The sequence below is a fragment of the Cygnus atratus genome, chromosome 11, assembly GCF_013377495.2.
Source record: "Cygnus atratus isolate AKBS03 ecotype Queensland, Australia chromosome 11, CAtr_DNAZoo_HiC_assembly, whole genome shotgun sequence".
Classification (NCBI taxonomy): domain Eukaryota; kingdom Metazoa; phylum Chordata; class Aves; order Anseriformes; family Anatidae; genus Cygnus; species Cygnus atratus.
In genome coordinates, this window is record NC_066372.1 from 13498314 (window position 1) to 13510770 (window position 12457).

Consider the following 12457-nt stretch of genomic DNA (forward strand, 5'->3'; position numbering starts at 1 on the left):
TTTTATAATTCTTGCAGTTGCATTTTATCGTGTAACATATCAAGTTTATAAGGCATAAATACGAAAAACAGTTCAATATGCTCATCATTATTTTAATTAATAATACAATCTAGGACACTTTTTTTCAGTCACACCAAGGATTACAATGTACCTATAGCTTTAATTTATTTTTATTGTTTTTTAATACAAAAGTCTATCATGTAGTATACAGCATATACTAGTTGATAACTGGTTCACAAGGTCGATCACAATATTCTCGCAGGTTAATATTGTCAGGATTTCCCCTAGCTGATACACTCCCTGCAGAACTGCAGGGTCCGTCCTTCCTGGGCAGCTCTCCTCTGGTGGTGGCAACCCACCACTGCACCACCTTACCTATTTTAAGCAAAAAGACATTGGCCAGATGTAGAACTTCCTGGGAACGCCTAGTGATGGCCATCATCCCCAGGGGAAGGCAAGGCAGCGGCTCCTGGAGGTATCTGTGGGGTGCAGAGGTGGAGCCAGGCTCTGTCTTCCCCTCTCCCCTCGGGCTCCTGGCACTGCTGGGATGCTCACAGGGGTTGCAGGAGCCGAGTCAAGCTCCAAAGAGGGGATTTGTGCCAAACCCTGTGTAGGGAAATCACTGCCTCGATGGGGATGGGTGCCACCGGCTGCCTGTGCAAAGGGAGGATGGGCAAAAGCACCTCACTCAGTCAGGGGCAGTGTGGATGCTCGGGGTGCTGATTGTTTGGGCTGGACCAGCTCCACATCGCCCATGACTCCATCACCTCCCAGATCCTTCTTACGATTTTGGGCAACCCTAATGCAAAAGCTCCTCCTGTGCCAGCACCAAGCACTTCTGCGGAGCTGATGGCAACCCCTAAACACACAAAGCAGGGGCCCTTCAACCTCCTCTAATGCAGCAGTGCAAGCACAGCCCCAACCTGCCCGCAATCAATACCATTACCTGCATCTTTTCCCTATCTCAGATAATCAGATATTTCCTAAATGTAAATTACTAAGACTGCTGATTTCAGCTGGGAGGTTTGGGTCTCACAGGGTCAGACCACTCGTGTTGGCAGAGGAGGGGTTGGTGGAGGCCGTGTGTCTGTCCGGTGTCCATCCAGCACCCATCCTGCACCCTCTGAGGGACACAACTCTGCCAGCATGAGCAGATGGGACCTGACTGCAACCACGGGGCCACTCTGCTTATTTCTGACACCTTCTGCTTGCTTTAGTGGGGCCAACGAGGGACTTGAGGTCTTTCTGATGCTGCCTGCAACCAGGAAGAGATTTCTACATACACAACCAACCTAAATTGTGCATAAGGTAAACTGCAGAGCAATGCCCCCGCAGAGCGTGTTCACATGTCTAATATTAGACATCTTGCTGGCAGCTCTGAAACATCCCTGGAGGTTTCTCTACCTGTCTATATTTACTACGTATGGATCCTAAGCTCCTAAACTTAGGTGCTCTGAATCACACTGTGATTGAAGGCCTAAGGGGAGCCCAAAATAGACAGTGTGAATTACTCCCTCTCTGCTGTGACTCCATCCTGCAGCATCTGGAAGGAGAGAAATCTTGGTATCAGGAAGGGGCTAAAACCACAGAATTTGGGTCAGGATTGCACCAAGGAGGTGCAGGTTTAGGGTGCACACCCCATGAGCCCAGAGAGCCCCAGCAGCTCAAGAGCCAGACAGACGGGCAGGGGATGCTCTCAGCTGCGCTGTGACCGGGGGGCTGCTTCCAAAGGAACCCAATGAACCTCCATAAAGAGCTTTCACCACAAGAATCACCTTTCCCTTAGCGGACCAGCAAGTTCACATTATTTCCTGATTTTTTTTTATTATTTTTATTTTTCTTACCCTCCCCCCCCCCACACCCCATCCACTTGTGACAGAAGAGAAATACTGTCTGGGCACTTGCTTTCACTAACCATGGCACATCATTTCTATCATAACTCGAGAAGTCCTTTTAAACTGCTATGTGCATTTGGGATAAAGCATTAAATGGATGTTTCTCGTGGGGTTACAGACTGCTTGCTGTCCAGCAGAGTCAACCATCGTTCTTAAGTATATTAGCACTAGGGGAAGCAGACGAGCTCCCTGTGCCGAATGCATTGCACTAACAGCAAGTTTCTACCCGTGCTGTAAGACTGTGCCCTTAATGTAAGTGCTCAGTAACCTCCAGCCCTGCAATCTGAGGAGCAATCTGAACTGTATAGAAGGCTTGCGGGAAGAGAACCTCCATTAGTACCCATTATGTTGTGATTTATGTTATGGGCTCAAAATAGCAAAATTAAACAGTTCTGTTTCATCTACAGTCTAAAAAAAGGCACAAAGACTTTGTGACAAAATTATAACTGTTCAGATTACATTTATGAGAACTTTAACTGAGTGTTGCTTGGATTTGCCAGTTTTGCTTGCTGGCAGGAGTGAAATTGAGACAGTTTCACTGTCTGCAGAGGTAAAGAATACCCTTTTGGCAAGGCATGTTTGCCAGCTCTATGCAAACGTTATTCAACAGAAGCAACTAAAACCTCTTTTGATTGCTTTAAAACATAATCTTTTTGGTCTGCAGCACATTGCACTTATCTAAGTACTCAGTGATGATAGAGTGGGTCTTAGGGCAAGACCAAATATAAAAAGCCCTTTTTAATCTGAACATAGGAATGAACTCTGTTCATGGCTACACAGTCTGCTTTCAATCAAATGATCATGAAATACATAAATGCTATAAATAAATACAATACATTCAGAGTTTTCTACATTGTAGAGAGCTTTAAGACGTTCTTAGCTCCCCGATGTAATGCATATAGAACATTCCCTTCTATACAGTGCTACCTCCAGGTACTCACACCTCCAGTAAATGCAACATAGCTCAGACAACCTTCCTCTTTTGCCTGGATTCTTGTCAGTCTCTGATTCTGTAAAACATTATATTGTTTCTTTAGGAAAAAAAATATTGCACTTTTAAAAATGCATAAAAATCGAACCGAGTTCCCATCAACTCCGCCACATGCTCTGTTATTTAAAATAATACTTCTCGAAAAAAAATGTTTCTCTCGTCGTTTTGTGTTCTGTCTACATTTACAGCAATCTCCACCAGGATATCCTCAGAACATTCTTCCTTAGCAAATTCCTTACGGTTTTGCCATCGGGCGCTTGAAACACAGAATGAGCTATCTGAGATGCGCACAGCTGGGAGTCACGAGTCTGTCCACGTATTCAGGATTTCATTGTACAAATGGGAACTACAATGACCAGAATAACTGTACAAGCTGCCGCTGCTATTAGGGCAGCTATCTTGCAAACCTTTGCTCTTCTGAACTCGGCTTCTTTGCGTTTTAATAAGGAATCATAGCCAGGAGTATAAATGTCTTCCATCCAGTATTCTAAGTTGTTTGGGTTTAAAGATTCTTGAGTCTAAAAATTAAAAGGAAACAGTTGTTAATTGCCTGGGATCTGTTATTAATAAAATAAGTAAATAAAGCAGGTGTGTCTGGAGGCCTCTCAGCTGCATCTGGTTCTGCTGTCAAGATAAAGTGGGTTATTGCTGCTGCTCACATCCCTTCAACTCCATTTCTCCAGGTCCCAGTTCCATAAGGCTGATGAAAGTGGCAATAAAACACTGCAAAAAATAAACTCCCGCAACAGTTTAATTCTACTTCAAAATCCCTGACATACTTCTGATTTGCCAGAAACTTCGTCATCCTTGGTGGCATTTAAATAAGATCTCTTTTATCTGCTAGACAGCAGAGATGTCAGCAACTACCAGTCTGTTACTGCTTTTTAAATTATTAAAGCCCAGCTGGTGAGAAAGGTTCTTAACACACACTCCTTATGAACTACATTTTACAAAGCTAACCCTAATTTTGCTACCTTGACTTGCCTGCAAAGGCAGGTCTCCTTATCCTCCTGGTACAACTTCGTCTTCTGCTACATCCTCCCTTCTGCCCATGGAAGAGGTCACTACACATGGCAGAGAGTGCTGCAGCATTTACTCTTGCATGTGGCATTGAGGTACATATACCTCATACGTGCCACAGGTGATGTTAAGATCTCACAAGTTCTCTTGTCTTTCAAGAGCCAACCTGTTTCTTCACACCAAAAACCACACAGGAATGAGGGACAGCAGCTAGGGAAAGACCCATGCACTCAGCAAGACGTGCTCTCAGTTTTTGAGGCAAGAGGAGGATCTGTACACGTAGGACAAGATTTTCTACTCCATATTACACCGTCTCCAGACCATCTCTACAGGTGAGATCATTTAACCCCAAGGCCACAAACTATTTTTCCACAGAAGCTATACTCTGCTCATTGTCAAAGTCTGATCTGATTCTCTCTGGGTGGAGAAAAAAAAAAAAAGGAAATCTGAAATCTGAATTGGGCACAAAATGAAAGGCAACCTGGGGGACTCTATCAGTGCCTTCATTTGAATGTTGCATTTCATATAGTTTTTTTTTCTTTTTGTCTTTTTTTCTTCCTTAGAATTTTCAATCTCTTCATGCTTTGGATTTCCACCTTGCTTGTTTTTTCCTTTCATCCTGTCTCTAAGGTAAAATGGGGGGAAAAAGGGAAAACCCAACACTAGACACTATATCACACTTACCAGAAGAAAGAAATAAAGCAAAAATGTGAAGAAGAGGAGAAAAAAATGTTTGAAAAATGGCAGGTTTTCCTTGAAGCTGTCTGCTGTGTCTGAGGCTCCAAAAGGCCAATTCTTTAACAACTGAAAAAGATCCCATATAGAAACGTTCCGGTGAGAATACCAACACACTTTTTTTGTGCTTGCAATGGGTTTGATCCAAAGCTCACTGGATGCAGCACAAAGAAACTCCAGCAGACTTGAGAGGGATTTGGGTAAGCCTTTAATTGGCTAATTCAGATTTTGTGGCCATGAGCTACCAGCTGAAACCTTGCTTTGCCTGTCAGCACTATTTGCATTATGTATAGAACTACTACAAGAAGTGGTTTTATAGCTGCCCCAGAAACAAACAATTAAAATTAAGCAACAGTTTTATGATCAATTAATGGAGATCTCTATGACAGTGCCTGTACTCTGAAGCAGAGACCATCAAGCTGAGTCTTGAGAGTGTACCATTCGATCTGTGAATGACCTATTCCAACCTTTTGAAGAGAGAACCAGAAATAAAATAGCAACCTCATCTCTAAGGGCATCAGAAAAGAATAGCCTGACTGAATGCTTCATCCCAGAGTCTCATCATACACAGGGCAAAGCGATGAGATCTTAAACAGACCCTGTGCTGGGACAAGCTTTGGCCTGACTGTAGTTTTTTGCAGTTTCTGCTTTAAAAGAAGCCTGGGAGAAATTTTAAATGAGCAAACCAAGGTTAAAAACACACACACACACACACACACACAAAAAAAAATAAAAGACAGCTATGCTTCAAGGAAATTATAGTTTTGGACCTCTCTGCCTTGATATTGACCTTTTAACTACTTCAGAAGGAAGATGCATTATTAAAAAGGCCCATTACTGTTAATCAGCTTCCTTTCCCATTTCATTGCCAGACGTAGGAATGTTCATTAAAGCATAATGTATTTACTTTCAGTTCTAATAAACTTAATCACTAGGAAAAAACCCACTCATCAGTCTGTGTCTATTTTTTAAGTTTGTCAGTAAGCTCTATTATAAAGTCTAGACATGGGTTTTGCAGAGTAGATGCAATTCTGACAGTCCTTTCGCAGGGAGAGAATCAAACCCGTAAAGTTTTATCACCTTTATCCTAAAGATAAATGATGGCAATAAGCTGCTTTCTCTGGTTTGCTCACAGTGATGCAGAGCTGCTTACATGGAAGAAAACGGTCCTACAAGGACCAGATGGAGAACACTTCCCCCAGGGGAGCTGTGCTTCCAAATATCACCTCCCCTGTTGCCTCCGCACAGCAGGTAAGGGATGCTTTGTGGCTGCCTACTGCAGAGGAACTTCTTTCAGTCTATTCCTACTCCAGCATATGGTCTGCAATGCCAGGGATAGGAATTTAGTAACCCCTCTGATGCTTTTAAATCCCAAACAGCAGCAGGCAGCTGAGGCAAGATGCAGCCTGGTCCCTGTGCTACTTGGTTTCTTTCCAGGTACGCTTTAGCACAGCAAGGAGCAGAGGCTGGTGAGGTCAAGGACGTTTGCATGAGCTGCGCCTGGAGGTTAATGCAGTCTGCACAAATTCCTGCACAAGCAAATTCCAGCCCAAGACATCTGAGGGCAGCACCGGTCCCCTCCGCTGGCTCTGCATGCTGCTATATAAATGTATACAGGCGATACACCATGATTTGTGTATCAAGGGCTGATTTCATTATGTGATGCTTTTTGTGTTTCACGACCCAATACTGCAACAGCTGTTTGGTCTTTACACATTTTGGATGACGTTCTTTATGTTTCCCCTTTAGGCTCAGAGATCTTCCTTCCTAGAAGATGTTTTGTGTTTATCAGACTAACCGGGAAGAAGAGCCTGGTTATTCTTTTTAGGTTATATACCTATGTAGGCTATGTCTGCATTGCCAAGCTGTGCAATCTGGTAGGAACAAATCAGTAGAGAAATGGTGAAGACGCAGGGTCTCCCCTTTTGCCTTTAAAGGGGAGGATATAGATCTGGACTAGATCTGGTCTGGCCTATTAGTGGTTGGGAATGCATTGTTTACTCAGGGAACACAACATGTGGTGTAGTTTCAAACAAACAAACTCAGTTTCCACTCTCAGAGATCACTCTCCCAAGCAGAGACCATTGGGAGATCTACCTCAAAGGCACATTTCCAAGCTGAACTAAAATATGAACAAGACCCACCATTAACTGATCTGCCCTTCACATGACTGTAGTTTCCAACAGCCACTTCAGAGCTTCAAACAGCGGAGTATTTCAAAAAGAGTGATGGTATTGAATGTCTTCTACAAATATTTTGTTTCATGTTCCTAGCAAAATGGAAAAAGTGTTAACACTTAAATTCTCTGTGAACAATTCAGAGAGAACAAGGATAAAAGAAAAAGCAGCAATGCCAGATTCTGCACCACCACCTTACTGCAATTAGGGACCAGTTTCACCTCCCCCTTTTGTCCATCCCTTTATCCCTAGCCTCTTCTTTAGAGTTAACAACAGTGTGATGGCTTAGCAGACATCTCTCCATTACAGAACAAAGTGGAAGCACCAACCTGTCAAGGATCATCACTCAGCAATCAAACATCCGCATTTTTCTTTGTCCTTAGCCAGGATGGATAGGGATCAGCAAGATTAGAGGCTCAACACTGCATAGCTCCTTCCTGAGCTATCCAACTCCCTTATTAAATTCATTTTCTGGTAACATCCATTCACAAACAAGCCATTCAAATTAAACAAATGGGACTCACTTGTAGATCCAATGCTGCAATCTTGCCTTTATCCCCCGAATTCCTCGTGTATTCCTCTATGGTCCATGACGGCTGGGCGCGTTTCACTTCAGCCAGCTCCGTCAGCCTCATGTCTGTGTAGAGCGGGTTGCTCTTCATGTGTGACTTGAGTGATGCAGGGTAGGGATGAGGACTAAAGACTTGTTCAATCAAGAAAGCATCTTTTGGCTGTTTAGAGAGTCTATGTGGCTGTGGGATTTCGTATTGCCTGTCTGCCTGCAATAGGGTTCAAAAGAATTTGAGAGAAGAAACAGGACTATGAGGGGGTTAAACACAAAGGACAAAGATATTCCTTTCAGACTCACTATATGATACTGCTTAAGCCAAGATAAGAGAAGTATCAGCTAGAACAAAGTTTTTGGATGGTGGACTTAATCTGTTTGCCCACCCTCTTCTCACAACCAGATCAAAGAGGTATTTTACAGACGAGTCTCCATAACATGATCACAAAGCTGATGCAGAAGAGGAAATTTAGGTTTTGTATTGTTTACGGGTTATAAAACTATTCTGAAAACAGCCCCGAACATTCAGAAATGCCTACCTGATCTGGTAAAGCTCAGAGCCCCATACAAGCTTCAAAATTTGTGTTTCCAGATCAAATCTCAACAGGATGAAGTTGTGGGGGGAGCCTCCAGGTGCTACCCCCTTGGCACCACATCATCCATGCTACCAATCTAGCATCAGCCATGGTCTACCACAGGAGTGAGGAAGCGACCTTCAAAGTCTTTACTTCATCCTGGGCAGACCAATGTACAGAAATGCCAGGGTTTGGGCTTGATAAAGGTAAACCCTTTCCCCATCTGCAACCTGCTAATAAACCATAGTTTATGGTTTCTCATTCAATCCAATTGCACTTACCCCCATCAAACCTCATCTTCTCCCTCCTCAATCATTCTTTGCCCTTGATCCCCCTCCTAAGGAAGCACAGCATGCCCACCACGTGTTCCTGACAGACCGGGAGGCTGAAGGGTCCCCAACCCTCTCCAGTGGGCTCCACTTCCACAAAACAGAAACAATAGCCCTCAGCATGCACACTTTTAACCAAGCAGCAACCAGAGCCCAGTGCAAGGACAGCCACGATAAGGATGCAATCTGCAAAAACAGCAGTGGGCAGCTGCTGGGAGGGATTTGGGCAGAGTTTTTTCTGGCTGACCAAACCAAGAGGGCAGCTATGCTGCATTTCCACCATGGAGGGTTTAAGATGCATGTCAATGACCATGAAAGTCAGACAAAGAAAATATGACTACAGTTTGCATCTCATGGTGCACACAGAAGGATTTTTTTCTTGAGGGATTTGAATCCACAAATCTACTTTGTTGCCTTTTAAATATGCATGTACTCTCTGATAAAAGCCATCACAATGCAATTTCAAAATATCCCTTCTAAACCAACCTCTGGAGAATTTCAGACTGTAACAATTTTCCTCACGCTCTTTTCACCAAGTTAATTACCCAGCCTCCGTTATATCGCCCCGATGATGAAGAACATCATCCTCTTTCGAAGATTTCACCTAAATTACCCCCCTCCCTTTTCAAAAGAGCAAAATGCTTTTAGGAACAACTTGACCATATTGCAGCTGCCAAGCAAGAATATATAGGTACAAAATCACTCAATTATGATAACAATAAAGACAGGCATAATATGGCGGGGCAAAGCATTGTCATACCCCAAGGCTTGTGACGACGGCAGAAGACATTCATAACTAGGTTATTTTCAAGTGCTTATTATGTGAGTTAAGGTTGAAATTACCTCTTTAGATTTCCTGTGCCAGTCTTTATTTTCTCCTCCATCTCTCTCTTTCATCTCCTCTTCTGTAATGCCAACTTGGTTGCTATAAGTAATAGCTCTCCAGTCTCGGGGAGAGTTTGAAATACTTGCTATTTTGGATTCAGTTGCACTATTTTCCTCTGTTAATGATCTTGATGACCTCCTAGTAAATAAACTTTTTTTTAAGGCTTTTACTCGAAGACTTTCGCTGTTACTTCCACTGGCGTCTGAACAGCACCATTCTGGATTATTCTCCAGCTTGCCTCCATGAGGAGTGTTGTGGCACTGAAATATCTGCGGGGAGTTACTTTCATCTGACGCGGCCTCGCTTGTCAGTGAATTAAGATCTATTTGTACACTGACCTTCTCTGGCTGCTGAATTTTTTGATCCAGCTTGCTTAATTTTCCCAGGACTTGAGAGATTTCTTCACGGACGCCTGAGAGAGACTCCAGTTTCTTCTCTATTTCACCAATCCTCAAAACCAATTTGCAGACACTTGTTTTCAGTTCATCGTCCGTGTTACTGACATCTGCCCGGACCACTTTTTCTAATTTGTTGCAGGCACTCCCATTGGAGATTTTAGTCAAATTATGCTCAGGTGAGCTGTCACAGTCTGATTTATGCACCTGAGACAGGGAACCAGTGCTGTTGTAGCACGAAGACTGCATCACTCCCGTGGACCCACTGATACTCATGTCATCCAAAAACCGGAAAATGTCACTGATATCATCACTCACAATTTCAGAGTCATCATCCGAGTGCTTAAGGGAGTGCCGTTCTCCATACTTGGCTTGGCCTGGTGCACACATATCCTTGCATTTTTTGTGGTCCAGGACCTGTTGCTCCGTTTGTGTCCCAACACTTGTGGTCCTGTCAATGCTTAAGATCTGAACAGAAGTACAATTAATGCTTTTGTCCTTAAACTTTTTGACCAGCTCATGTTTTTCCACATCTAGAATGGAAGGAATTTCCTTGGGTTTATGCCCATTTTGTTTCACAGCATAATTTGTCTGCATAATTGGTTGCTGATCTTTTGCATTTAGGTAGGACTGATGCCTGTCAGCTGAAGGAAAGTTTGGAGATGGGTTGTTCGAACTCTGGTAGCGCGTCTTCTCTTCTGACTGCTTCCTATTAAAAAATGATCGTTCGAAGTCAGGTACCTCCTCAGTATTTAAGCTCCAGCTTTTAGCTGGCCAGGCAGTTTGTTTGGTTGGTTTTCCTGTCCACTTTTTGTTGTCCTGGGGCCCAAGAATAGTAGTTGGGCCAAAATACGTTGAAGCTTGAAGATCATCTAGGCTTTCATGCTTCGCTCGTCTTTTGTCTGGTATAGGAGAATAAACTGGATTCAAGTACTGGCTGCTGTATGGCATTTCAAAGCTGTGGTTGAAGAAAGCCTGCTTAGAGCTTTCTTTCCTGTTCTGAGGCTCTCTGTGTCCAACTTCTGGCTTTTTGTTGGGCGGTATTAAGTTGGGAGATATCGTAATCAGATTATGAAAATCTTCTTTGAATATATTCCTTTTCTGGATGCACGACTGCATCACAAACGGCTCATCATTTGAAATGAAGGTTTCTTTCAGACCTGCGCTTATTGGCAAGGAGTCCTGGTCTGAAATAGATTCGTTTTCAATGTTCATGGGGAAGTATGTACTCTGCATCTCGCATGGCGGAGACGTGGCGATGGAGTAAGATGCCAGTGCCTGCAGCCTGTCCAGAGAGGCAGCCCGGCCCTTCATCTCCTTATTGACCCCAAGCAAAAAGTTGGGTTCTGATGAGGGAACGAACTGTTGGCAGTCTTTGCAGTCCATCTTCCTGCATTTTGAAGACCTTCTGACCGGAAAGCCCTGGTTAAAGTCCTGGTCATTCAGCTCGCAATTGGGCACGCAGTCTGCCACGTTGCAGATTTCCGTGTCGGATCTGCAGGACTCGAAGGACTCTTTCTTCTTCACTTTCTGCCTTGCAACTGGAAGCTTCTCCTTGGCCACTCCCCCATTCATTTGTATGAGGTTGAATATTGTTACTATATCTGCTGCAACCATGATTTTCTTTGATTGCTGATTGTTTACAGTGCATCTCATTTTGTCTTTGAACAAAGTCGCTGGGAAATTAGGATCCAGGCAAGCAGTGTAAAACAGCACACTTCTGAGTTTGGCCAACTGGGACAAATCAAACCTTGCACAGAGTGACTTGCAGAGATCCTGGTAAGAAACGGTGTTCTGCTTTGTGTCCAGCTCCTCCAAGATCTTCACCAGGAAGAGTGAGGTTTCCTGGTTGGACTCCATAGCTCAAGCGTATTTTGTTGTTTATCCTGGAAACTGTGCTCCACTTCTACAGCAACACACAACAGCAAACAAAAAAAGATTGTAAGTCACCCATAGATAATGTTCAGAATCTTGTAATTCAGCCACAGACTGGACCTGCCTCCCTGCCCATGCAGTCAGGGGCTTGGTTGTATAACCCATCCTCTTGTTTCCAAACTCCATGGCTGTAATCCTAGCATCAATGAAGTCAATAATACTTAAATGGGATCAGGATTTCATCCAAGGAAGCCCATTTGTGTCACTATCTGCCAAAGTGAGCAAGTGAATAAACAGCAGAAGCTTTGCAGGGGCTGAACTCATGGCAGATACAACACCACAGCCTGCTTGCTAGTGGGCTTTCACAGAATATCTAATCAACTTATGAAAGTGCAGACGTGTCAAGTTGTTTGGCAATAATTCTACTCCTGTTCTGTAACCAGAGATGATCTACCACACCATGACAACTCCAGCTGTTTCCATATTGACTGCAAAATGCTCATATTTTCTGACAGTAAGAAAGTTAGAAGTTATCTGCTAGAAGTTATCTGAGCATCATGCTTTTTTAAAAACATTACTCTCTATTCTATATTATTTCTTCTAGATAGTGTGATACACTTTGCAGAAATACCTTTTCCTGACTTTACAATTCAGGGATGGAAGTGCTGCCCAGCCACATCTGAAAATTTTTTAGCCCCATTTCAGAAATAAAGTACAAAAAGAAATGATAGAAAAGAGCCGAAAGAGTTAAAAAATAAAATATGCCACTGAATCTTGAAACAAATCCAGCAGATGTTAGAGGACTGTCTGCCAATCAGGGAGCATGTGAAGACTGAGAAATATCAAGGACGGAGTACATCCTCTTCAGTAATGGGCTCCCAAAGAAACCCAGGCAGTGCAGCTTCATTCACCGGTCTGAAGAGCCAGGGCAGAGGTGGAGAGCAAAGGCTGCACATTTATATGGGTAATAAGAATAGCTCAGGCAAGCACAGGTAACATGAGCAAACATCTTGG

General features: G+C 43.4%; 1 protein-coding gene across 1 annotated transcript; it reads right to left on the reverse strand.

Moving 5' to 3' along the window:
- Window positions 1–3206: 3206 nt before the first annotated feature.
- On the reverse strand, window positions 3207–11428 carry MINAR1 (membrane integral NOTCH2 associated receptor 1). Its single transcript, XM_035554853.1, has 3 exons — window positions 9131–11428; window positions 7343–7597; window positions 3207–3404 (listed from the first exon to the last, which is right to left on the reverse strand). Exons 1-3 carry the CDS (start codon window positions 11426–11428, stop codon window positions 3207–3209), a joined length of 2751 nt encoding a protein of 916 aa, XP_035410746.1.
- Window positions 11429–12457: the final 1029 nt, after the last annotated feature.

What these genes read in the sequence shown, in the direction of transcription:
- MINAR1 (XM_035554853.1), bottom strand. Translation starts at nt 11,428, where the DNA reads ATGGAGTCCAACCAGGAAACCTCACTCTTCCTGGTGAAGATCTTGGAG. An exon ending in GGCACAGGAAATCTAAAGAG is followed by an intron (nt 7,598 to 9,130) that starts GTAATTTCAACC and finishes ACCCTATTGCAG; the next exon opens with GCAGACAGGCAATACGAAAT. An exon ending in TTGCAGCATTGGATCTACAA is followed by an intron (nt 3,405 to 7,342) that starts GTGAGTCCCATT and finishes TTTAATTTTTAG; the next exon opens with ACTCAAGAATCTTTAAACCC.